Below are 25,885 nucleotides of genomic sequence, written 5' to 3'. Positions count from 1 at the left end.
CAACCTGAGTCGAAAGCTTTTCAGTTCAAGCCCCAAGATGAAGAAGGGATTACCACTTTGACGCCCTTGGTGCACAACAAGCCGTAATCCCATGGAGATCAGCCGGCACGATGACAACCGCAAGGGCAGCGCGGACGATGACCCGCCCAGCGGACCCGGCTGGTCTCCGATCCCGTGTTCCGCTTCCCATGCCACGTCTGATGTTTGGTCGAGGGGAGGGTGGCCTCGATTTGTCCATCACGGCAGCCGCCAGGAGCTATTCAGTTAGCGAGATCGGACAGGATTAAATAAAGTCCGTCGAGCCGCAGATGGTGCCTTTGCCGCCCTCGCCGCCGCTGACGTCGGTCCTGACGCCTGCCGGATCTTTTGGAAAGTCTTCCTATTTGTTGGATGGGTTCAGCTCTCAAGATTGATAATAAGGGGTACCTGGAAGGGGTCATATCTTTGCACTGTCCTGTCCTGTTTTTGTAAATGTTGCGGCTATATTTCGTCTCTATGCAATAGCAATGACTGGAGAATACCTTCTCGTCTCAAGCGTAACTATCATCTTGACAAACTGATTTAACAGGACATGAACAGTGCTCACGGTGACAGGCTACAGGGAAGCGGATGTAATAGGAACAGGATTTTTTTCTTTTCAAAGATAACTTTCAAGGTGTAACGCTTATGCGACGTGAAAACATCGTCGATCGATTCAGACGATTGTGCGCATTGTGCGCTATGTGGGTTGCTGTTACGATGATAAAGGTGATTTCTTCAACACTCGTCTCCCCAGCTATGAAATGTAAGTGAAAAGACCCCTCCTCAGGCTCTGGCCCTGGTTGCGTCTCTTTGATTTTACGAGCCAGGAGCTTTGCTCCTGAAACTACCTGGGACTCATCCTCCAGAGGGGTGTGATCCTCTCCCGGAAAACAGCTCTCCAAGGGCACCTCGTCCAGTTTCCGTCGAAAAGGACCAGCGTTGCGCAGGAAGAGAATCAAGGGCAGTTCAGGAGCTCGGCTCCTGACTGCGGCGAGACGCGCCAACATGCTCTTGAAGTGATTAAGTTCCGGCGGTGGGGCAGGCTGGTCATATGGCTCCAGGTCGGTAACAAATATCATGGCGGTGGCGTTCGCAAGCTGAATTTCGCTGGGCTGCGAGGCGCCCAGGTCAATGATTCTCAGTGGTCGGACACCCGGGCCCGAGAAGGTGAAGGAACGCCAGTCGACGGTGTCTTCTCTCTGTAGGGCCCATGGCGAGTTGGAGTTGACCGAGGGGTCGAGAATGTGGGCAGTGTCGGCATCTGTATGGCCAAGAGCAATGACTGTGAGGGCTTGATCTATTTCAGTGGGGTGGAACTCCTCGGTGCTAATTTTGTTCCATCGCATGAGTCGATTGATGAGCTTCATCGTTGCATTTGCTGACGCTATCCGAGGGAATAAGAAAACGTTTTGTGAATGTTCTTTGCCTTTTTTATTTACTCATCCAGACTGATGGGTGTTGGTCGAGAGAAAGAAAGAAAAAAAGAGAAAATGAAAATAAAAAGCAAAAGCCACGAAAAAAAGAAAAGAAGAAAAAAGAAACATTTTCTTGTTTAGCGCCAGGCACGTTTTCCTCCCTGCAATAATAGAGGCTCATGTTCCTCCTTGCAGTGATAGCCAATGACAGTCCGCCACCCACCTTGGCGTATTTATCGCATTTATCTGAGACAACCGCCAACTTTCCAGCCGCAGCATTGGTTCCCACGATGAATCCAAGCGGAAGCTTTGGGGCGTTGAGCAAAAGGCCAGGGGCTTCTTCTAGGGTTGTGGCTGTGCGTTAGTTGTACGATTGTGACTGGCCAATGGATTGAAGTTTGGCATTAATGCCCTCCATAGTTGTACGATTGGCGCTTTCAGTGCAGAATGGGCGCCACCTCGAACGAGGGACATCCACTGAATGCCAATGTTGGGCAGGAGTTGCTTGCTGGGAAAGCAAGTGGATCTAAAGGGTCTCAACCGCCTGCGAGAAGCAGGCAGGGCTGCACATATTGCTCGTCATGTATTAGGGGCCAATTTTGCCATAATTGATTAGCTGCCCAGTGAGTGATGAGGAAATGCGCGTCGCTATCGTCGTAGGCCGGTCCAAGAGCCTCCTGCGATGGTGGGTGAACAGCGGGTTCGCGAAGGTAAATGGCTTAGGTATGTTGATTGTTTGGTCCTCTTGTTGAAGGGTTGAGAAAAAATCGAGCAGCGGGTTTTTGGAACTGTCATTTGTTTTTGTATTTTTCTTTTTCTTCTTTTTTTGGTTTTCTCACTTTTTAATGACACAAGTTTGATCGAAATTGGGATTGCCGCTAGGAGATTTAGCGGGAGGTGATAGATCCTAAGACTTTCAACTCCTCCCAGATCGCGCTGGCCTGTGGAACATGCCTTTGATTACCCGGACGGCCGACGGCTTGGGAACCTTAGGGGGAAGAGCTAGCTTTTGATTTGGGAGAGGCGGCTTTTGATTTGGGAGAGGCGGCTTTTGCTTTGAGCGTGACGGCTTGGAGAGACTGAACCGCGTCTTCCCGTGTTTCCCACCAAACTCTTGAAGCAATGCAATATATTTTTCTTTACAAATCCGGGGGTCTTCAGGTACGGTATTGCAGTGGTAGAAATCCCAATACATCTGAGGCGTCTCCCACATCGATGAGCTACAAGACAGCTCGTGCGTTCCACGAAGCTTATCAAACCACGGGCGGTGACAGCAGTTGAGGGCGTTCTTGGATTTTCCCGGGAAGCAGCAGTGACCATCACCGGTATCCACTGGCCCCCCTAATCCTTTAATATTCCAGTCGGGGCACTTCTTCGGGGGTCTGTATGGCGCTTGTGGCTTCGGCACTGGAGACGGGGAAGCAGGCGGCGCGGGGGATCCCCATGAGAACCATTGTGGTAGCCAACCTGATGCCAGCCATCCTGCTCGGCGGTAAACACCCTGGTGATCGGGGTAGCCCCCGTTTGGAGTTGGGGATGTTCCAAGGGCGTTGACGGCACTTGCAGCTATGATGGCTAACAGATTTGAGGGGTGCATTCTGACTGTTTATTTATTATTTGGTCCAGCCTTTGCCCAATTAGTGAGGCTGTCGCCCTCAATATCTTCTTGCAGTAGGAAAAAAAACGTATGCTACATATAAGTGCAGCAAAATACTACAATTGTTTAAAATGAGTAAGAAGACGTAGAGTGAATAGAGATGGTATAAAGAGAATAATGGAGGAAAAGAAAAAATCAAAATAAAAAGAAGAAATAAAAAATCAAAAGATAAAGCACCCAAAAAAAAAAAAAGAGCGTTGATTAGGTTGTGAGTGGATAAGAGAGGGGAGAATATTAGAGACCGTAATTGGAAAAGAAGGCGAAATACTTATAGGTCATCAAGTTACTTGACCATGCGATTTTATCAAAGTTGTTGGTAATAGGTATATCCTAGCAGTGACATAGATATTTTTATCGTCTAACCGGTCATGCCGACTCTTCATTCGGCGGATGGGCGGGTAGTGTTATGCCTTTCCCCATTTTGGATAATTCTCATAAATTTAAGAAAGGGAAACCATGTCATGTATGTTAGCATTTTCACGGGAATATAGAGGCTTTTATGTTGATCTTTGGACTAATTGGGAACCTGGGCGGTGCACGGATACTGGAACACCCAAAATAGATTATGTTGTGCATCCCCTTTGACTTGGGGGCTGTATGATGTGGGCCGCTCAAACAGGAGGTTGGAAAATCATGGGTCAGAGCAAAATCGTGAGCCACATGCTAATTGTATGGAGAAATTGAAACCTTTAAGTGAACGCTTTTACTCAAATGAATTAAAGCAAATTAGCAAATAACTGTATTGATTTTCTTATGTTAAATAATTCTCCTATCGTCATTTTTCATTATTTTTGGAATTCAAGGGCAATTGTCGGCGATATTGGACAAGTATGGGAATAAGAGAATTAATCATTAAATGAAATAAGAACCTTAGAGTTTGGTGACCGCTATCGTACAACACATTATAAAAATATTTGCAAAATACGAAAAAATATCTTATTAAACCTTTCAAGAATGGCTTTCGCTCATTCTTCACACTGGATTTGCATAAAAAAGGTTATTAACAAAATAAGGTACAGTCTCATAAAATTAGTATGTGGCTCACGATTTTGTCGAAAATCATGGTTTTGCAAGCCCCAAGTAGTTATCAATGCACCTGGTTTCTAATACAGTCAACAGGCAAGGAAGGTTCTATGTAGCCTAGCCTTTAAACCTTGCAGAACAGATGCCGCTTTCATTTGTACTACCTCAGAGTGCCTCTGAAACTTGACGTGAAAATCTTTTCGGCAGTCTTTTGATTAAACAATACATGGACGAGTAACCAGACACGTTGCTTCCGTTGGAAAAAGTCATGTTGCGCTAAGTTGAAAGCAAAAGAATCAAGAATAAAGCAAGTTCGCAACATTCGACACGCCATGTACACAAATATCACCTAGTACCTTGAATAGGAAGCATAATCACTTGTTTGATGATATGGCGGATAGTTAAAAGGAAAAATATGGTAGGCTGGGAATAGTGCATCCCTGACGTAAATAAAGAAATTCCACGCGTCTATCAGGACAGGCGCCGTTGTAAACAAGATTGGGAAAAACATGCAGTCGATGTGCTTCAATGCCATGGAATTTGCGTCAGAGCGGCAGCGGTGTCGGGGAGACAAATATAAGTCTTGACCTTTCCAGGGACACCTCAGTTTAAGAACTGAACCTTTCCTCCATGCGGGTGGGAGGAACAAGCTTCGTCAATATCAGAAGTTTGCAACGAATTGAAATCCCCACATGCCTGTCAATACGCCATCATATTAATAATTGCCTCCATTCAAAGCAAACCCTCAAGTCTTCGGCCGGGATTGCCTAGGTAGTTTTCTTGCAATAACGTCACTTGGTCCGCCTCCAGGCCTTGCACCAGTCACACTGTTTTGTATGTCCAACTGCGATCCAACCAGTCGCAGGGCAAGATTTTTATTAATACCCCGCACTTCCCTCGAACGCCTTGCTGGTTTTACATCAGCTTGATGTCCTATTTTTCACACTTACTTCTTCTCCGCAGCACCTCCCAGCGTCCCAGCGACATATGTTGCCTATACCCAGACCATATCGCTACCCTGGACCAACCGCCAATCTGATCATGGCTGAGGTCTTTCGTATCGCCGCTGGTGTCATAGGCATCTTGTCACTCGGTTAGGAATTCGTCAAGGGCGCCATGGCCTTGCGTAAAATACGCAGCACTGTAGGTACTGCCACAACCCAGCTAGACGAGTCGATGGGAGACCTCAGGTCTTTTGGAGCACGTTCTTGAGGTTGTGAAAAACGCAGAAAGAGCTTGCACGGCGGTAAAAACCATCCGTTTATTGTGCAGCAATGTCAAGCACACGGTGACAAAATTCTCACGGAGCTTGGGGCGTTACAACGCTTCCGGTGGAAAAGTCCGGTAATTAGGGTATATTTCCTAAGGGGTGGCTCGTCCCTTAAGCCGCAAGTCCTACATGACTTTGTCCAAAAGGCAAAGCAGGACCTGCTTTTGTACGGCTTTTCTGATTTCGAAGAACATTCTATTTTGCCACTTGATGTCTTTACTGAGCAGAAACTTTGTAGAAGCATCTGTTTAATGTCAATGGTCCGCCCTCAAGCAGTATATGGCGGTCTGCGGACTATCGTAGATCAACTCCCGAACAAGAACGCAAAGCCCCAAGACCATAAAGCTCCTCATCCGCTGCCCCGCGGCGGAAGTTATGTCTTCGCTGACCAGCACCGATATAGTCCTGTTTCATGCCTGGCGACCCAAAGCTACACGTCTGCAAGATTTCAAAATGCGTCGTTGTTCCTGTCGCTGTCATATCCTCGGGAGAGTGTGCGATCGATTTTGGTGCTTTGACTATACTCCTATGTATAGTACTCTGGGGTTGCGATAGAACTGGGTGTAGTTTTTCGATGAACGTTGCTTCATTCAGGGTCTCACTGGCTCAGCTTGGCTTCCCATCACCACCAAATTCCAGCTTCAATTTGTGGACGCGGTGGAACATTCTCGATTTACCTAGCTCTCGAAGTACAGTGCGTGGTCCCGAATCCGTTGCCGGGCTTCGAACTCATCTAAAAGCTTGAAAACGATCAGATTGGATACGATGAAGCCGAGACTGGGTTCCGTGAAAGGTTTCGTGGGAACGCCGAAGCGTTCCGTAGGTATGTGGTCTTTAAAGGGTCAACATAAGTGAAATTATGGTATATCGAAAACAGGTGGTATCTCTTGCGAAGAGCTCCTCTGACTAAAAGGGATGACGTCAAAAATTCAAAGGCTCCTTCGTTCTTTTACGGGATACAACCAGCCGCGAAACCTACATCTTATAAGCATGCTGATATCCGAGCTTGGGATGAAAGCAAGACCTGACGAGCTCAAGGTCCAAAATGGCGAGGCAGACCTCAAGTGCCTAGAGAGAACGATGGAATCCCTGTCTGAGAGTTCCATATATGAGCCCTTTGAAGTATCGCTGGTGAGTGATTCTTTGCCGCTCTTTCGCGCCAAGCAAAAATGTAATGACTTACACGTCAATTGTTGTAAACACGTTACATTCTGAGAACAGAAAAAGGCTAGTGTCGCGTATTCCTTGGCGCGGTATGCAATTTGGATGTAATACACAAACCGCTGGAGCTTCGAAACGCCAAGCCGCCCGTTACATACTCAGGATGGGAGCTACAGAAGAAGGGCTGCCTGCGCGCACCGAATCAGCCGGGAAACGGTAGGAATTCAGACAGTTGCCCAGGGACTGACGAAGGTCGCGCCCGAACAAGCAGGATGGGATGAACTGCAGCGACAAGCGTTCAGAGGACTTTCTGAGCTCAAAGGATGACTTCTAAAGTTTCGCAAAGACAATCCTGAGAGGCAGTGGAAGTGACAGGGCCATCTGTCAAGGGTTTCATCTACAGAGTAATTGCGTTCTTAGTCGAGTCATATTGAACGTCTCCATTTACGTGGCATCAAAGTGGCACTGGTGGAGCTGCCATATCAGGCGTGCCGACCCGAAGATCTGTAACCACCACAAAAGGGGGGTGGGGATGGTGATTGATGATGTGGTAAACGATGCGGCTCTTTGGGGAAAACTAAACGCAGTTTAAGAATATTACGAACATCCTTGCACCCATAGTATCTTCCATATTGGTAACTTTTTTTCTCTTTTTTTTTCTTTTTTCTTTTTTCTTTTTTTGCGACAGACCGGTGCTGCATCGTAACATTTCTCAGACAGTTTTTTTGGCGGGGGAGCCCAGCACCGCAGCGCTTGCACGTGTGCCTGCGCCGCGCCTATGCTGAAGCAAAAGCTATATTTTACACGCGAAGGCTCCAGTTTTAGACGTTTCCTCTGAACTTCATCCAAATGTGTCATCCGATACAATGTCCCGAAAATCGTCGTCTCAATGCATCATCCCAAGCCACGCACATGGGTAGGCGGGGATCTTCAAACTTAAACAACGGACGACTGATCAATGGCTGGATGACTCGGTTTTTCTCTGTGTCTTTGTCTTCTTTTTTTTTTTACAGCCGTTTCACGTTAAGCATAGTCTTGGCGGGATATTTTGAGCGTTGATCGAATAAGCGAATGGGTGGGCTGGGCTGTCAACTTCAGGCACGCGCTGTTTCGATTTGTTCTGTTTTTCGCATCTTGACAGCATTCCAGGCCCCACAGTGTGATCCAAAATGCGGAAAATAGCCAGCGAAACAAGAGAGATAAAAAAAAGGTAAACAAAACAAGTCGGGCATTGTGACAGCCCATCGAAATATATGCCCTATCCCTTCCCTTGTTCGTTTCAAAGATCTGATCGCGTGGATACCTGTGATCCCCCCTTTTATTTTTTGTCACGGGCGTCAACTTTGCCATAGATTGGGATTCTTATATAAACTCACGTCGGGCTTCTACTTTATGGAATGGAATTTCAATTAGATCACCCAGCTTTCGGGCTTCAGACCATCGTTTCTACTACGCTCCACCTCCCTACGAGGATACATTCTTTGTGCACCTTGCCCCTTTTTTTGCTTTTTATCCAACCATCTTTCCTTAACAAGACAATCAAGTTCCAACGAAAGCCAAAAATCATGAAGTACTTCGGCTTGATCGCCGCCGCTTCGTCGGTGTTGCCCAGTTTGACCAACGCCCACTACCTGTTCCCTCACCTGATGTACAAGGGTCAGAAGACCAATGAGTACGAGTATGTTCGTGAGCACGACAACGGTTTCCAACCGTCGTGGGACAACGGCAACATCCTTCAGTCCAACGACCTCCGCTGCAATAAGGGCTCCGAGAACCACGCCAAGGAGCCAAAGGCGGCCAAGGTTGTGGCTGGTCAGGACGTTATCGGCTTCGCCACCAACATCAATACGAAGATCGGCCACCCGGGCTATCTTACGGTATGTAGTTTGGTTTTGGACCCTGAGGTGTCTCTTTTTGGTCGCCTTATACACTAATTACTGATATCTTTTGTTTTAGATCCAAATGAGCAAAGCGCCCGGTAACGTCAGTGATTATATGGGCGAGGGCGATTGGTTCACCGTTTACCAGTAAGGCTTTCCAAATCATCAACACTCCCTGTCATCCATGGATAAGAAATGCAGCGCTGACACTACTCAAATATAGGTTGACTACGACAACTCCATGGAACGGAACCGACGAGGGTTGGCTGTCATGGCAGAAAAACCAGTTTACCTTTAAGCTGCCTCTGGAGACCCCCAGGGGCCAGTACCTGATGCGCATCGAGCATATGGCCGTCCACAACCCCTACAAGGCCAAGGAATTCTACATGCAGTGCGCCCACCTCGACGTCGACTCCGACTACAACGGCTCCGCTCCCGGACCGACCTACAAGATCCCCGGCGGGCTCACCAAGGACTCCCCAGCCGTTCAGCTTGATAGCTGGGCCGACAAGAAGACTCTCACTTCCGCCCCGAGGCCCTGGTCCGATAAGCTGTGGCCCAATGATGACCAGTTCAACAAGTTCATCTGAGTGCCTTTCTCCTTGCTTGAGAGCTTAGCCCGCTGGAGGTTTTTGTCAAAGGGCTATACAGGGAAATTTCTTTTTTCTTCTTTTGATAGGCAGGTCCAAAGAGGCGTTTACCAGGGAAAGGCAGGTCCGAGAAAGGGGTGGCTACTGGTCAGCTATCCTCTTGGTAGGGTTGATTGACTCAAGTTTCGTCATCTTTTTGTTTTTGAGTGAGAACCGGCTGGGAGGGCAAGACCCAAGTCAATCCGGATTTCGAGCATTTTTCATAGGTCTGGAACGGAACGGGAATTCTTGTACATGGGTACCTATGTTAGATGGTTATGGTATATAACGGCTTTTACGCTACGCATCTCATTTTTTGCTGAAAGACTCGGGATAGGTGTTGCAACTGTCTTTAGGAGACACCATACTAATCATGAACATGGGCTTTGTATGGTAGATGTTATGTCTGCAGCGTACTTTAATCGGTGATCCGGAAGGTAGGAGCATACAAAGGCAGTGGGAAGGGATCAGGTTGGTAGTGAGTGAGTCAGGCCCATGATCCTCAGGTTCAAATGAAAGCCTTTGATACACATTTTGTTGACAACTGGATCAAAACTATCTTCGGGAATGTATTAGCTACTTGCAGGCAAAGATATTTGGAAGGCCGCCAAGGCAAAGTAACTAGACTAGTTCAATACGAATACTGTCGAATTTCGCTTGGTTCGGAACGCCCCATTACACATTGCAGCGATGGAACTCCGTAAACATAGCCCAAATTATTAAAAAAAAAAAAAAAAAAAAAAAAAAAAAAAAAAAAAAAAAAAAAAAGAAAAGTCCGTTAAACCGCGCTCTACTAACTACAAAAACGACATCGTCCGCCTCGTTTAATCGTAAAATTAATGTAACAGCGGCACGGCGTTCGACTAATTTCTTACCTCGCCGGGCACAATGCCAAAATACCGAAACCTAGCGGGGTAGGGATAGAAATGTGAGGCAGCCAGCGGTTCATTGTGTGCTAGCATTGGGTCGTGGAACAACCTTTCATGAGCTCATGTCGATTATGGTGCCAGCCATAAAGAAAATAACACGACGTATCTGTTTCCCCCCCTCGCTGCGCAGCTTGCTGAAACAACTCCTCACTTCAAAAGCTGTCTTCAGAAATCACTTAGCGGTCTTGACAAAGATGCGGTGGAGAAAAAGGGCCTTGCCATCCAGTTCGAAAAGCTACTTTGGCTTCCTTTGTGTGACTTGCCCCCTACTGACGCGAGCCATGGATCTCGGATAATCATCATCGATGCTTTGGACCAATGCGAGCAACCTGGCCACCTCAGCCAGGTTTTAGCTCTACTTTCCAAACTGGGTACTGTTAACGCGGTGTGCCTGCGGGTGTTGATCACAAGCAGATTTACGTCTGCTGTGGTGGCTGCCCTCAATAGCGTTCGCTATCGCAGTCTGGATCTAGAGGCAGAGCACCGAAACGAAACGCGAAGCGACGTTGCCAATTTTCTTAAACAAAAGTTTGCTGTTATTAAGCACAAATGGGAGATCCTGGAAAATTGGCCAGATCCAGCGCAACTAGATCGTCTAATCCATTTGTCGACAACGCCTTCTCCTCTATTTATCTATGCAGCGACTCTATATCGCTTTATCGATGATCCCGATAAACGGGAAGATCCAGTTGACCAGCTAGGACTCTGGCTTCGTCAATGCGATAGCAATACTCCCCAGCTAGATCAGGTTTACCTGCCGATCCTACACTACGTTTTGTTCGGAAGTTATAATGTTCACGAGAAACCGAAGCCGTTAGCGGAGAACCTCCGAATGGAGCTATTCGATGTTTTAGGAGCTGTCACACTCGTCGCAACCCCTTTGTCATACAAAGCAATCGCGGCCTTGCTTGGCATACCTTCACGTCGAGTCACTTTGTGGCTGCGTCATCTACACGCCGTCCTCAGCATCCCGAAGGACCCTGAAACTCCTGTACGGCTCCTGCATAAGTCATTCAGTGACTTTATGCTCAATTTCAAAGCCTCTAGTCACTTTGATTATGGGGTAGACGCGGCACAGACACACGCTATGCTCGCGGCACAATGCATCAAACGCATGGAAGCAGGGCTCAGACGGGATATTTGTAACATTCGAAAGCCAAACTTGCTCAGAAATGAGATTAAAAAGCAAGTTATAATTACACAGATCCCCGCAGATCTGGAGTATGCATGCCTCTACTGGGTTTACCATCTACAACAAAGTGGAGGGTTACTAGGAGATGACGTTTACGTATTTCTCTGCACTCACCTTCTTCATTGGTTAGAAGTTTTGGCACTTTTGGGCAAGGTTTCTGTTCATAGACCTCGTCTACGCGTAGGGATTCGGGGTTGAGACAATGTAACTAGTGCGATTCGCTATGTCTAATTATCTGTCTTGTCTACTATACAAAAGAGAGTCAAAATGCAATCTGGCTGCAGGAGGAAATAAAGGGGTGGTGCGGAGTTGTGAGTGCCTGAAAAGTTAGGAACTCAAGTCGCACGTGATATATGCTAAACAGCGTGCATCCACACGCCCAAGTGCGATAACAGCGGATAACAAAGATATCGTGTTTGGTTCATGCTCTCTGCATTAATAAAAACAAAAACGCAAATGTAACGCCGGGGAGGCTGAGGATAAACACTCAGCAACACGTCCTGCCTCTCTTTGGATGAACCCAATCAGCCGCGAAAGCCAAAACCGGGCCATGGAACCGCCCAGGCCAGATGAGTTCGTTTGTGGTTGCCTTTGATTGGCATGGTTCGCCAACGCGGCTGGGCAAGGGTTGGATTCCTTTGAAAGGTATCTTTCGTTGCATATCATCCCAGTACCCAAAGATAACAAGTGGCAATATCCCTGAAAAACTTCAGTGCCTCCTCCTGTCAACCTGTAAATACTTGGAAACGGCCAGGGCAGGGAATCTTGTAAAATGCAGATCCACTCAAAAATACACAGTTGAGTGCCGGAATGCTACGCCGAAATCACCCTAAAGGCTCCGTAAAGGTAAAGGCCAATCGGAACGAGCCCGTCACAAAACGCACCCCTGACGGCCACCATCGACTTCAGCGAGCTTCCCAGTTGTACATTTTCGAATCGGACGGGGAGGGGTTTTGCAGCATAAGTATAATAATAGTGCGTCGCTGACTTGGTTCAGCAGCCATTGTACGGTTCTGCGTTGCGTATAGCGGGCTCCAACGTCGATGGTGAGATGATTTAGGTGACGAGAGATGCTTGTCTTTTCGTCCAGGCTCAAGTCCTGACCGGGGTTTGAGAGACGCTTTTTTCCCATTCGCTATGATTATATCATTAAGGCCCGGACGCTTTGTAGTGGCAAGATCTGAGCAAGGAGCAACTTGTTGGGTGTAAAATGAAATAGCCAAACTGGGCGGTATAATTTCAGAAAGGCTGACAAAGTCAAATTCAGTTAAACTATAAAATGCTTGACGTCGAGATTGCACCGGATTTATTCCCGGTTTTCTTTGCTGTTCTTTCTCGCAACTTGCCCAGCATGCCACCAAATACACAGCTTCAATCTATTGTGGCTTTTACGCCGCAGCCTTCCTCCATGACTATCGTTGTCGGGTCCAGGATCGAACCGTGGCTCACAAAATCATTGAGACGCATCGAACCCAATGAACCGCTCAATAACGTTGCTGAACATTAAAAATGCCTTACCAAAGTTTTGTTATCGCCAAACGCCATTTGGATCCTGGCATCCCTAATGCAAGATCCCGAGTTTTATTTTGTCGATATCGAGGCGAATGTTGTTTTTGTCGATATCGAATGCGATAAGGTTGTATTTAAACTAATTTCGAACATAATAAACGCCTTAATCAAATATTATTAAAACGTTTATTACGTTAACGCTGAAAAAAGAAATATAAAAAGCTGCGCGAGGATTTTATCCAAATTATTAACCGTTACATTTTCCGTATACCTGCTATTATATTTAATGGTTTGAAAAAAAAATGGTGTTGGCGAACCATTTTATGGGCAGAGCCAAAATGTCAAAATTAGGGTTTTAAATTTTATGGAACGCCTATTACCCTCGCCTTTTAAAAAGGTCGAGCATATTTGGGAATCGCTTTCGCCGTCCATAGCCGCATTTTTTGCTGATTTATATTTAAAGTTTCCCATTAACAAGGTGGTTGGCTGGTTACCTAATTTGGATCCAATTTAAGCCTTTTCCCAATTCCAAATTAATTGCGACCCTTTTTCGATATCCTTTTACGGAATTCTACCAATTTTTGCTTTCCTACCAATACCAAGCCAGCCGGCTTCTGCTGCTTTTAGCTTCGGTCATATTCCAACTGCCCCGAAAGACCAATCGGCTCTAGATTTAACGCATCTGAATCCGACGCATGCGAGACAAGCAAACAACATGGAAGAACATAATAACACCAAGATGTCCGTGACTCTTTTTAACGGCAACCCATCTTCATCCGCGTCCAGAATTAAACCTCGCAGGCAGGCACTTCATCCCCGTCGAGGTCAGGCTACTCCAGAGCTGCCGCCCGAATCTGGGGCAACCAACCCTCAGGAAGTGCCTCCGCCGAGAAAGACCTTCCAGCTACACATGCAGCGGACGTCGCCTGGGTACTCTGAGCAGAGAGCTCAAATAAGCGAGCAAGTTTTATCTTCTTTTTTTTTTTTTTTTTTTTTTTCTCCCAGATGACATTTATCTGACTCCATCTACACAGCCTTACATCTCGAAGCATCAACTTCATATACCCGACACAAGCCGGACAGGGAAGCACCACGCGAGGCTGCTGTAAGTGGGTTGACAACTATTTTTAGATGGCTTTAAACTAAGCAAACTGTCGACAGGATTGTCGCTGTCTCCCACAGGCCGAATGGGCTGCTTTGGAATCGCGAATTGTCCATCTTGAGACCAGTCTCGGAATAAAAACAGGAACTTGCAGCACAACTCAACGGGGAATGGATGTGAGATCGGAGGACGAAATATCAGGTGATTATTGAAATACACAAGTTCCATCTAATAAACTATGTGCCTTTTTATTTGGTTGGGATAATTGGAAGGCTGGTTAAGGTTGACTAAAGAGATTACGAGGAAGAAGGGGTTTCGGATCTGGAAGAGAATGAACGAGTTGACTGGCAGCGTTTTCAGAAGGCCGCCAAATGATGAACGACGGCACATGTTGGAGCGACTCAACTAGATATAACTGGTTTACATACACCACAATCATAATCCGCAAGCCATTCGGGGACTTTGTAGGGAATTTGCTACCATAATAAAGAACGAAAAAGCTGTCGATGTGATTTCCCTGCCTCCCGTCACTACAGGTACAGAATGGTGCCACTCGACACCAGCATGACTATCGCATGTCATCTGGCTCGATCTCCAAAATGACTCGAAGATACCACGGCCAAAATGTGTCACGGACATATCGATGTAGATTTTGCAGTCCACATACAATCTTGTACGTACCCACGACGCTCTGGGTCGTGCCAAAGGCGTATTCGCGCCAAAGGATGGTCTTGTCGCCTTGGCGGGAGGTGGCAGCCAGATACCAGGAGTGGCCACGAATAAGTATCGCTGGGATGTATGGGAGTGTTCCGAGTAGGCGGTCCGATTCGGCCACGGCACGCTCCGCAGAACTCACTGAACCATCATTTGCCCCCTCGCCACCGCCGCCGCCATCCTCAGAGGGCGTTGTGTCAATCGAGTATTTTTGTAAAAGCCGACCCTCCAAAAGCTGCGACCACATGTTCCACTATGCGGCCTGCCAAGTGCCAACTTGAAGTGTTTGTCGCTGTTCGTCGCCGCCGCTCCTTTTGACTTCGATGCTGATCACGATTGGGACGTCCAGTAGCGGGGGGGCGTCGCTATGGTTGATGGATGAGCCGGGAAGCCTTGTGCGCAAGACATCGATGGCTTTTTTCGCAGCGACAGCGGTTGGGTCCACTAAGTTGGATGGACATGCGACGAGACACAAATCTACCATCCTCGATTTCTGGCTGGCGAGAGGACTATACCTGCGAGTAGCTTTGGCGTGAGTTCTAAAGATGATATAATCAGCGGTGCAGTCATATATGCTGGGAGGTGAGAGACGTACGTGATGAGCACGTCCAGCAGATCACTGGCGGGCCCTCTTTTCCCGTTAAGAGCAAGACGCAGGAGCGGGAAATGGACGCCGGATATCCAACCATCTTCGTATTCGACCCTCGAATTGCAGCGACGTGCGTCCTCCACAATGTCCATCACCTCAGAGACTGACGGAGTCGGGCCTAGTAGATCACGCGCCTCGTTCGGAACAAACATATGTTGATAAATCTCGAAGGTGCGTCTGGTTTCTGCCTCTTTTTTAAGAGCATCCTGTATGAGAGAGATAAGTGTTAAAAAGGAACAACAAAAGTGGCAACCACAGTGCTAACCTTTATCCGTTCTGGGAAGATGCCGACGCTACCCTCTTAAATGCTTTCCATAACTTTAAGCATATCAAACAGCATCGGTGGCAATGCTTCCGTCAGGGCCAGGGGTTGCGTGACAAGGGCACCGGGGCCCAGGGCAAGCCTCGCCAATTCCTTACTTGGAGAGTGCTGGCCCGACCTTGTAGAGACGCCAGAGCTCGTGGCCGACTGGACACTACTCGATTCCCATGCTGCCTGGGGTGTAGAAAAGAGCCGAGGAGGGGCGAGTATTGACCAAGCTGGGTAATCTCCTCGTTGTCGTGGTGTAGTTTCCAGGTCGACCGGTGCGTCATCGTCCCCATCTTCCGCTGCTGCCCGGCGCTTCCTCCTCGTCGGGGTCCGGGTACTCATGCGGGAGACGGCGCTCATCGAAGGCGGGGGAGAGGCAAGGGCGTGACGGTTGGTGACGGCGGAAGACCGTTTGCGCTTCTTAGGTGGCGCGATCTGGATGGAAGGCGGGTTCAAAAGAGGCTGTTCGCAGACTGGAATGACCTGTTCGAGCCAGGTCAAGATGCTGTCGTCACCGCGTCTGGCGACTTGAGCCATTAATCAAACGGAGACGGGAGGATCGCGACGAAATTGTGGTGAAGAGATGATTACTGCGGTTTGATGGCCGATGGATCATGTATTTGAAAATAACGTATTGCGCCGCTCGGAATACATTGATGATGACCAAGGTTCAATTGATTGATTACAGGCGGGCTGCGAGGCATTGCCATGGTAACAATGACGGCATATCGATAAGGCTACAGTGGGGCGTGCATATGATGCAATTAAGTCCGGAGCTACTACACCGTGCCCCATGCACACAGGTACTCCACTTTAATTATGCATTGAGAATCCAGCCAAGCCAGCTCACCAGCATTCATTCCATAACAGCAGTCAACTTGCGACTGGCGTGATTTAGAGTCGAGAAAACAAAAGTGTCGAGTGATGAGGGTTAGGGTGTCGAACGAGTCGTGGTGGATGGATTGATGCTGTGTGATACGTAGTTGGGCATCCGTTCTAACCCCAACCTAGCCCCTTCTCGCGATGCACGCCAGAGGGAACGAGCGCATGGTTAGGGTCTAAGTCCAAAACCGAGAATGGAGCGTCATATAATGCGACGTCGTGGAACTAAGTCTTCGTTAACCATCTGATCAACCAATCGACCCTATTCAACCTGGCTTTTTTTTTCACACGCAAGGGTGTATTACCGTCAAGCCCAGCGGGTGGCAAAAAGTCGGACAATACCGTCCGGACTGGAAAGTCCCATACTTAATGCCTTTGAGCCTTGTATAACATGATACGTGGTGGTAAAGTTGATTATCCTTCGTTCACTCATGCAGGCGGTCCCATTCGGCGTGGGGCAAACTGGAATTCTGCGTGGCTGAGAAACCGCGTTATCAATCGCCCACAATTCAGTTTACAGCACTGTTTCTCGGCCATGTATTAGTGTACAAACTTGAGGGTGGCCAGGTTGACTGCATAACCGGTTGCAAGACATTAGAGATGACATTCCCAGATTCATGCTTGAACGATCCTTTTGATCAACTCCGCCAACGTACACACCAAATGGTGGGCAGCATATGCAGCCTTGGCAGCTTATTAGACGAACAGAATTGCTCAGTTATGCAGGAAGCCGCTCTATTTTGTGGCATGGAGCAAGAGTGCAATCCGATTCGTGGACTAGGGCGGAAAATGGCGGGGTCAACGTTGCATGATGACAATTGGACTTTTCGGGGCCCGGGCAAAGATTTGGGTTCTTATACTTCTACTTTGACCATAAAGACCTAACCTGTTCCGTTGCTTTTGCCCCGTGGTAAGGGGAGCAGAGTTGTGGGAGATGGCGATACGTTGCCTGGTTTACCAGAATCTAATCGTGTGGGTTATCTCTCTTTGGGGTTGGGGGGTCACTCCTGGTCAGGGAATTAGCGGCGCGCACAGTAAAGCAAAGACTACTCCGCCGTGATGATCCTGGGCTTCCGTGTAGGCTCGATGCTCTCCTGATCTCTCGAGGTGTGAACCATTGGCGGCGTCAGCTTTGCGTCAGGCATGCACAGGAAGCGTTTCAATATGTAATTCTTGAACGGTTACCCTACACCGCCAGCAGAAGAATCTTTGCTTCACTTTGCTTCACATTTTTTCAAGATACCCACCAGTTCTTTCACATCGTCATCTTCGCCCTCCAGTGCAACCGATGGGCCTGGACGTCGGAAGTATTCTGCCTCGAACTGGGGCGGGAAAAACCCGGCGTATTCCCAGTCCAAAATCGCGTTGATTTTAAATGTATCCTTGTCAACAAGGATATTGTGTATGGACAAATCATTATAACAAAACACAAGATCCATCGAATCCCGCCTCTGCATATTCCATCGAGGGCGGAATGTGTCGGTAATAACACGATAAGGCGGTATTACCTATAAAATTTGTACGCATTAACAAATATTTCTGGACCTGATCGATTTGAATAAACATGGGTATTTAGTTAATAAATCAACTTACAATCCCCGAAAGGCCGCCCCATTCAGCCGAACATAATTCCTTAAAGGTTTGCAGGTAAAGCTTCACCTCTTCTTCCACTTTCTTGCGTTAATCCTGGGAAAGTTCATTCATCTGTACCCCTTCGACGTACTCTGTGATAAAATAAACGGCGCCGTCATCCTCGAAACAGCCAATCAGCTTCGGTATGGGTATATTTATATTTTCAGCGATGTATCGTAGAGTGGCAGCCTCGTTTAGTAGTCGTTCTTTTGCAAAGAGAGGCACAATAATATTACCACGGATGGGATGAATTTGCCATTCGGCCGGGCGGAGGTTGCGTTTGATCCAAATATTGCCAACGCGGAAGAATTTGCGTTCCGTAGTAATGGAAACGCAATCCTTTTCGCGCCGCTCATTCAACATCCAATAGGTAACAGGAGGCATTGTGCTAGCCTGCGTTGGTTTGAGTGGATGTATGGATGTAAGGATTGTGTGTATGAGAATTGTTAAATCATTCAAATCCAGAATAGTTCAGGTATTTATTACCAAGCGGAGACTTGGGGTTTATGCTGGATTGGAACTTGATCATGCGGGGTTAGTGTCCCACTACTTCGTATTCAGTACGAATAGCTTCTGTTGCATGCAACACCAAAAATGGCAACAGCATTAACAGCCGCTTAAAACAAGTCAAATTTTGATCTCAATACTATGTATGCATCATAATTCTCAAAAGGCTCAGCCTCCGCCTCACTTTATCCAGTCTTAGGTAACGTATCTCCATCCCCTCTCGACACCAGAGTGCTCCGACCAGCCCTCGGCCTCGTCCAGCTTCTTGTTGAGCTTGATTGCACGCCACTTGGCCAGCCAGGCAGAAATGACGACGCACAGGCAGCCAAATAGCACCAATCCGCCACCGAGACGGTAAAAGGGCTCCTGTGAAGTCGGCCAAAAGTAAGGGCTGAACCAGTGGCTGGTTTGGCTGATGCAGTTTGCGATGGCGATAAGGGCTGCCTTTTTGCTGCGAGGGGCGGGCACAAGCGTCGTCTCCCAAGACAGCTGCAGGTTCAGACCGTTGTACGTGCCCGAGATGAGCAGGAACAGGCCAAAGTAGCGAGCACCCACGTTCTCGGTCGAGATGAGCACGGCGCAACCCACCGCGCTGCCGATGATGGGCACCACGACGTGCCAGAACGACTCCTGGTGGCGGCCGGATGACCAGGCGCACAGGCAGGCAAAGGCGTAGGCAAAGGCGTAGGGTGGTGCCTGGATGAAGTAGGTTGTGAGCTCGCCGAAGTCGAAGGTTTTGACGATCTGTTATGGAAGAAGTTTATCAGCATGCATGTTCGTGGACAAGATCTTCTTGTGGGTTTTTGTGTGTGGCCAGAAAAACTTACAGATGGGAAGAAATCCTTGAAGCTCTGAGCCGTGACCAAGGCAAAGTGCATAAGGCAAAAGATCCAGGTAAAGGGATCCTTGACGGCCTCCTTGACACCATCCCAAGTTCCACCGATGCCCTCGTCCTTGCCGCCGTTGGAGCAGAGAACGCGGTACTGTGCCATCTCGCGCTCCTGCTCACTGAGGAAGCGCGTGTTGTGTGGGTAGTCGGGCAGCACAATCATGGCGACCACGGCAACGATGATGGAAGCAATTCCCTCAATGAGGAAGAACCACTGCCAAGAGTGCAACCCAGCGACTCCGCTCATGGTGGTCAAGATGCCGGCCGCGAGGAAACCCGAGATGATGTTGGAGATGGTGTTTCCTGCGTGCCAGACGGCCATACGCGTAGGGTTTTCGTGCTTGGTGTACCACGAAGAAGTTACTGAATTTGTGAATAGGAACAATTAGAAACCTCGACTGCCAGAAAGGGGAGGTCTGGGGCTTTGAACAGCCTCGATTAGTCTACTTACTCAGAGTGATACCGGGAAAGAAAGGGGCTTCAGCCAGTCCGGTGAAGAAGCGAATGGCGGCAAAACCAGCACCACTGTCGAAAGGCTGTTAGTAAGAGAACCACAGCCTCTTCGAAGTTTTCGAGAATATCAAACTTACTTGGTCAAAGCCGGTGTGCAGATGGTGCACACACTCCAGGCCAACATTACCAAAGGCAAGAAGAATCTGGGGCTAGCCTTGGCCAACCACAAGTTTCCAGGTAGCTGACCAAACAAATAGCCAATGTAGAAGGTAGAAATTCCAAGGTTCCAAATGGTGTCTGACATGTGCAGGTCACTCTGCATGCCCGCAAGTCTTGCGTTGGAGACGTTGATTCTGTCGAGGTAACTGTTCAAATTTTGTTAGCCAGGGTTTATAATACATCCAAGTGTATTATGATAGAGAACATACCACATGAGAAACATCATGGTAATGGCCGGCATCAGGTGCCAGTCGATCTTCTTGAGAACCTTCTTGTTCAGAGTCTCCAACTCAGCATCGCTCAAGTCGCGAAGGAGATTGAACTGCCCCTGAATCTCTTTGGGGGTGAGCGAGCGTTCCTGCTGCTGCTTCTGCTCAACCTGCTCTACGTCTCCTCCCACCTTGGAGATGTCATCGTGGCTATCGCCATTTGGTGCGTTACTCATGGCTCAAGTCGGACTGGATGTAGACTGGAGGTAGAGTGCTCTGGTTGACTTGTGTTGAGAGAGAGCAATGGTCTCTTGCTCTTCCACAAACTTCATCGTGTGCTAGACAACCTGGCTCGCCCCTTTTATAGATCAGACAACCGTTCGGCTGGTAAAAGTTCCCCAAGATATTTTCTTGCGGGGCCCCAGATCAGCTCAGCTCGTTTGCGGGGAAGCTTATAGTTAGTTAGTTAGTCGGTCTCTTGGCTCCTTGGATTTTCCCTGTTCCGCGGGAAGTGGTCTCCACTCACCCAAATGCACAACCCTTGTAAGTGATTCCCGCGGGAACTGAACGGAGAGAAGACCCGGTAATTTTTAGCTAGAAGAGCTGGGACCGGGATAAATATTAAATCAAAAAGAGTGACGTATGCATTGTTTTTCCTAGCGCTTTTGGCCCGATTCTGTAATGCAAGAAAATCTGGGTCCAAAGCAGTAAGTTAGATTGAAAGGCAAATAAATGTACCAACTACTCACGCACAAGTACATTGTTGACGCGACTTTTACTAGAAATTTACTAGAAATGTAAGCCAATGTCTATCAATTTATGATGCATTATGGGGTATGATACACTTAAACAAGTCAAAAACACGAGCCCATTCCAGCGCCGCCTCATTGCCCTCCAGTAAGAATGCCCGACACCTTCTCATACACGGTAAAGACTATGCCACCACTCAAAACCAATCGGCCCAGCCTCATGGTGCTTCCGCTCCACAATCCCTTAACGCCACTTGTAGAAATAACGCTTCTAAAGGCTTCCATTGTCCCAGCGCCGCGCGCGGACTGAGACCTGGTCTTGACCGTGTCGAAAGGCTGTGTCGCATAGACTGTGATGGTACCGGCAATGGCCCCCGAACCAAAAGTGACGGCGCTGTTCTGCGGCAGGTCTCTCTTCTTGATCTGCTCCTTGATGATGTTGTAGGAACCCATGCGCACGGCCGAGGTGGCCGACTGCTTCATGGTGGTCGACAGGAGACCGCGGTACACCTCGCTGATGCCCTGCTGCCTGATCATCACCGTCAGGGCGTGGAAGCCACCTTTGTATTGCATCTTGCCGGACTTGGCGTCGTCGATGCTGAATATCAAACATGGTAAGTAAGCATGTCGCCGAAAGGCTTGGGATGTATACATGACAGTCACAAGGAGGTGAGATACTTACAGTGCTGTTTTTACTCTCTCTGTCGGTGTTACAGCCACAACACTCTCCACAGCGCCCGCGACCATGCCTGCGAGGATGCCTCGAGCCGGGGATAGGTTTCCCTGCTCATCTTTGAGGACATTCTTGATAGAGTCGAACGACAGAAAGCGAACACCTGCTTTGGCCGTCGTGCCCTGTTCAAAGGGTTAGCCTCTGGAAGTGCACATGATCTCGACCAGACGGGGCGGCTTGACTTACCAGGATCAAGGTTGAGCAACCAGTGTAAATGGAGCGGAAACCGTCTTGGCGAGCGACCTGGGAAAGGACTGCAAATGGATTCCTGGAGCCGCTGGGTTGTAGTTGGGCCCTTGTCTTTGCAAACTCAAAGGGGTACTGCGTGGATTCATCAGCACGGAATTCTGCGACACCCCAGCGCGATGGGGCTGCTTACTGTAGTAGCGGCCTCTACGGCACCGGCAATACCTCCTGATGCGAGAGATACTATTGGTGAAATTTGTTTCTTTTGCGACTGCGAGGTTTTGCTGTTTGCAACAGAAGGACGCGGTAATGTCGCACTGAACGAGGCGGGAGCGGGCGGAGATGCTATCGGGGAAGACATGGTGGCGATGGATGGAGCTGGTATTGAAGAAAAAGCTCAAGGCACAAAGGTGAACAATTGATCTTGAAATACAATGCTGAACAAATAAATAAATAAATAAAATTATCACAAATTGACAGGGTTTCTAAGAGGTACTTCAAGGTTGTATATATCGTCAAGACGCGAAGCATGGAAAAAAAGTTGAAGCCACGGTTGGGACGCGTCTTACCCGTCAAATTCATCTCCAGCCAATCCCGTTACTTCCCGTGTCCCCATTCAATTGACCAGGATGTTCCCGATGGGGCTCAATGCCAAGGGGCCTAGCTGGGATTACTAGAAAATCACATGACTCAAGTGGACCCTGGATCTTGGTCCAGAGCCTCTTTTTCCTTGTTCCCGATCTTACCGCCGCACAAGTTTTGCTTGCCGCGGCATTAATCCAAAACAACAGACCACCCTGCCCACTCCATTTCCCGTCCAAAATCTCTTCCCGTTCAACGGTTTTTCGTACACACTGCAACGCGCTGCCAGCCTTATCGCTAAAATTTGATGGACTCGACACAGACGGCTTCTGGTCGTCCCCGAAGACGGGCCGTAGAGGCCTGCACATTCTGTCGAAAGCGCAAGGTTTGTTATCTTTCTTTGCTTGGTCTTCCCCTCTTCAACGCCACGACACGAATCCACTCCAGCCAACAAAGAATGAAAAGAAAAATCTGCAAGTGAAAAACGCTTGATCGATCGGAACAAAGGCTAATTTTCGCTTGGTCAAGATTAAATGCAACAATGAACAACCAACATGTGCCAACTGCAAAACTTATGGGAAAGATTGTGTCTATGAACCTCTTTCGGCTCCCGCCTCGACTCAATCGGTCACTCCTCCGGCGCCAACAAACAGTTCTGACCAACATCGCCGAAAGCGGCGCAGAACGGCGGATCCGCCGGTGCCCACAACTAGCGCCGTTTCGGCCCAGCAGCGTGATGAGTCTAACAATCGGACCCACAATGATAGCGCAAATGAGGCCCACTCATCAGAACCGTCACATCAGGACGGGATTGAGCCTTCGGTCCACCAGGTTGCCGATGGGACACGGGGTCCGTTGTCCCAGTCCAAGGCCACCCCGGCCGGCTCCCAACGCCCTGGCGTATCCCGAATGGTGGTGTCGGCCAATGGCGTGTCGAGCTATCATGGGCGCACCAGTACTCTGTTTGAGGAGGCAATTCAGGAGCGTGCCTCCGCCACTGAGTTGAACCATCGGATGCCCGATGAATGGACCGAGAAGGGACTTGTTGCTGAAGCCGCAAAACAATGTATGCCGTTGCCTTTGTTTTCCCCATCCCCATGCCGGCTCTGTCCGTAAGGCTTTGTTACTTACTTGCTCGTTCTTCCCGCCCCACAAAACAGCCCAGCTAGAAGAGTTTAACTATCGTGCTGGGACGTTGGACTTTGACGGTGTGGACCCCGATCTGGGGATGCATCTTCTGTCCCTCCACTGGAACCGGCAGCACCACTCATTCTGTATCACGTACCGGCCGGCCTTCATGCGGGACATGGCCTGTGCGGGCCCGTACTTCTCCAAGATCCTTCTCAACGCCATATACTTCGGTGCTTCCAAGTTCAGCCCACGCCGCGAGGTCCGCCGCGACCACGACGATGTACGCACCGCTGGCTGGCAGTTCCGAGAGCGTGTACGCAACCTGCTGGGTGGCGCCCTCGACCGCAGCGAGATCACAACAATCCAGGCTCTGCTCGTCATGACAAACTCCCTCTTTGCGCTGGGCGACGAGAGGAGCGCCGCATGGCTTTACGCGGGCTTGGCTTTTCGGATGATCATCGATCTGGGTATGCATGTGGACGCCCCCGATCTGGGGAGCCCTCGCAAGTTCTCAGATGAAGATGTGGAGATTAGGAGGAGGGTCTTCTGGGGTGCATTCGGTAAGCAAGCATATCCCAACTGTGTCGGTTTCCGAATAGTGGCGCCAATGCATCTAGACAAGAAAAGCAATCTCCTTGGTTACCGGCTAACAATTCTATCCCCAACCTTGATAGTGGTTGATAAGATCCAGAGTCTATACCAAGGTCGTCCCGCTACTCTCAGGGAATCTGATACAGCTGTGCCTATCAAATTCCTAGATACATACGAGGAGCTGCAAAACTGGCAACCTTTTGCCTACTCCATGCAAAATAAGAAATACAGTGGTAGCCCAGCCTACAGTGTGTCAACCTTTACATCCTTGTGTCATTTGTCAGTCGTCATGAGCGACATCCTTAGCTGCATCTACACCGAACGAACATTTGACCAAAGCGCTGTCGAGCTGTGTGCCACTCTCGAAAGCCTCAACTCGAAATTGGTAGCCTGGAAGAAGTCTCTACCAAAACATCTCGATTTTGATCCGATCAAGTCCACACAGGTCCCTCCTCCACACGTCCTCAGTCTACAGTAAGTTGTTACCTCACTCTAGTCTGGCACCCTTGTCTGTTGGTCTGTTGCTGATTCCTCATATCTCCAGTGCCATGTATCATGTCCTCACAATCCTTCTCCACCGCCCCTTTGTTGCTGACGGCCACCTCTACAACACCTCCCGCTCGATTTCCGTCAACTCTTTCATAATATGTGCATCTGCAGCCGATAGCATAGCTGCCCTGCTTCGAGCGTACGATCGGGCATTCTCAGTGCGTCACGCGCCGTATCTCATCTCGTACGCGACGTATGTTGCCGCCACCATTCATGTGCGCATCGCGGCGAAGCGCAGCACGGACTCGGAGGCTCGTGAAAACCTGGAAACTTGCTTGGGCGTTTTTAGGGATAACTCAAAGACGAACTGGGCAGTCAGGCGGGCCAAGGCCATCGTGGAAAGCCTGATCAAGCGGCTCGGAGTCAATCTCACTGATCCTGGGGGCGAGTCCAGTGGTGCCTCGCGAAATCAACGCCGTTCAAGTCTGGCAGGCCCTGAGAGTTCAAGATCACAGGTGACAGTCAACTCTAGAAGCCAAGGCGAGACGGTCCAGCAACTCCGGCAGCATGGCCATCAACGGTTGAACTTTTCTGAAGACGCATCTCCGTCGACGGGCTGGTCGGATATTGACGGCATAATCCAAAGTTTTGTCCGAGGTCAGGAAAACAATGTTGAAGATGCAACGACAGGCCGACTGGGGGTGGTCGAGGACCAGCAGATGCAATATAGAACACCGACGGCTGCGACGACGGGAGGGGTGATGGGCTTTAGTGGAACGGAGCAAAGCTCTTCTGCAGATGCGCGGCAAGGCATCGATGGACACTCGGCCACCTGGGTGGGATTATTTCCCGATGGAGCAGCCTCTGGAGCCGCAACTTCTTTCGATGATCTACTTTTTGGCTTCAACGGGTCCGCATTGGACAGTTCCTATGTCTAGAATTGTCCGTTTTCCGGGGGGGCCCATGCCCGTGCCCATGTCATGTGGTGGGACTCGCATACGAGTCAGATATGTTCCCGCGGGAGTGTGCGGGAAGTATAACTGCAGTACCCGCGGGACGGGTACCGCCCCCTGAGTGGAGTTTGACGGGGTCAGTGAACTTGATTTGTGTCATTGCATGGTACATCATCGAAGATACCCGAAAATATCTTTTTTCCGTCTTTTTACTGACTG

General features: G+C 48.9%; 8 protein-coding genes across 8 annotated transcripts; 2 read left to right on the top strand and 6 right to left on the bottom strand.

The window, feature by feature from the left end:
* Window positions 1–283: 283 nt before the first annotated feature.
* PgNI_07212 (uncharacterized protein) lies at window positions 284–1,388 on the bottom strand (the record flags this gene model as incomplete). The annotated part of the gene is made up of 2 exons (XM_031127227.1): window positions 284–379; window positions 738–1,388. The coding sequence occupies 2 exons, from the start codon at window positions 1,386–1,388 to the stop codon at window positions 284–286; spliced, it is 747 nt and encodes a 248-aa protein (XP_030980606.1).
* Window positions 1,389–8,112: 6,724 nt separating this feature from the next.
* PgNI_07211 (uncharacterized protein) lies at window positions 8,113–9,017 on the top strand (the record flags this gene model as incomplete). The annotated part of the gene is made up of 3 exons (XM_031127226.1): window positions 8,113–8,424; window positions 8,504–8,574; window positions 8,651–9,017. 3 exons carry the CDS (start codon window positions 8,113–8,115, stop codon window positions 9,015–9,017), a joined length of 750 nt encoding a protein of 249 aa, XP_030980612.1.
* A 5,301-nt stretch (window positions 9,018–14,318) lies between these two features.
* PgNI_07210 (uncharacterized protein) lies at window positions 14,319–14,749 on the bottom strand (the record flags this gene model as incomplete). Its single annotated transcript, XM_031127225.1, has 2 exons — window positions 14,319–14,356; window positions 14,470–14,749. The coding sequence occupies 2 exons, from the start codon at window positions 14,747–14,749 to the stop codon at window positions 14,319–14,321; spliced, it is 318 nt and encodes a 105-aa protein (XP_030980613.1).
* Window positions 14,750–14,755: 6 nt separating this feature from the next.
* On the bottom strand, window positions 14,756–15,998 carry PgNI_07209 (uncharacterized protein; the record flags this gene model as incomplete). Its single annotated transcript, XM_031127224.1, has 3 exons — window positions 14,756–15,041; window positions 15,098–15,357; window positions 15,471–15,998. The coding sequence occupies 3 exons, from the start codon at window positions 15,996–15,998 to the stop codon at window positions 14,756–14,758; spliced, it is 1,074 nt and encodes a 357-aa protein (XP_030981268.1).
* Window positions 15,999–17,528: 1,530 nt separating this feature from the next.
* Window positions 17,529–18,359, bottom strand: PgNI_07208 (uncharacterized protein; the record flags this gene model as incomplete). Its single annotated transcript, XM_031127223.1, has 3 exons — window positions 17,529–17,851; window positions 17,937–18,017; window positions 18,054–18,359. The coding sequence occupies 3 exons, from the start codon at window positions 18,357–18,359 to the stop codon at window positions 17,558–17,560; spliced, it is 681 nt and encodes a 226-aa protein (XP_030981267.1). The 3' UTR covers window positions 17,529–17,557.
* A 318-nt stretch (window positions 18,360–18,677) lies between these two features.
* Window positions 18,678–20,488, bottom strand: PgNI_07207 (uncharacterized protein; the record flags this gene model as incomplete). The annotated part of the gene is made up of 5 exons (XM_031127222.1): window positions 18,678–19,226; window positions 19,310–19,734; window positions 19,823–19,896; window positions 19,962–20,189; window positions 20,253–20,488. 5 exons carry the CDS (start codon window positions 20,486–20,488, stop codon window positions 18,678–18,680), a joined length of 1,512 nt encoding a protein of 503 aa, XP_030981121.1.
* A 648-nt stretch (window positions 20,489–21,136) lies between these two features.
* On the bottom strand, window positions 21,137–22,281 carry PgNI_07206 (uncharacterized protein; the record flags this gene model as incomplete). Its single annotated transcript, XM_031127221.1, has 4 exons — window positions 21,137–21,599; window positions 21,684–21,856; window positions 21,921–22,055; window positions 22,114–22,281. The coding sequence occupies 4 exons, from the start codon at window positions 22,279–22,281 to the stop codon at window positions 21,137–21,139; spliced, it is 939 nt and encodes a 312-aa protein (XP_030981119.1).
* A 427-nt stretch (window positions 22,282–22,708) lies between these two features.
* Window positions 22,709–25,651, top strand: PgNI_07205 (uncharacterized protein; the record flags this gene model as incomplete). Its single annotated transcript, XM_031127220.1, has 5 exons — window positions 22,709–22,887; window positions 23,031–23,568; window positions 23,663–24,193; window positions 24,308–24,698; window positions 24,769–25,651. The coding sequence occupies exons 1-5, from the start codon at window positions 22,810–22,812 to the stop codon at window positions 25,649–25,651; spliced, it is 2,421 nt and encodes an 806-aa protein (XP_030980858.1). The 5' UTR covers window positions 22,709–22,809.
* Window positions 25,652–25,885: the final 234 nt, after the last annotated feature.

This window comes from Pyricularia grisea (assembly GCF_004355905.1).
Source record: "Pyricularia grisea strain NI907 chromosome Unknown Pyricularia_grisea_NI907_Scaffold_4, whole genome shotgun sequence".
Taxonomy (NCBI): Eukaryota; Fungi; Ascomycota; class Sordariomycetes; order Magnaporthales; family Pyriculariaceae; genus Pyricularia; species Pyricularia grisea.
The sequence above is the reverse complement of the archived record's forward strand: the minus strand, read 5'-3'. Positions and strand labels throughout refer to the sequence as shown.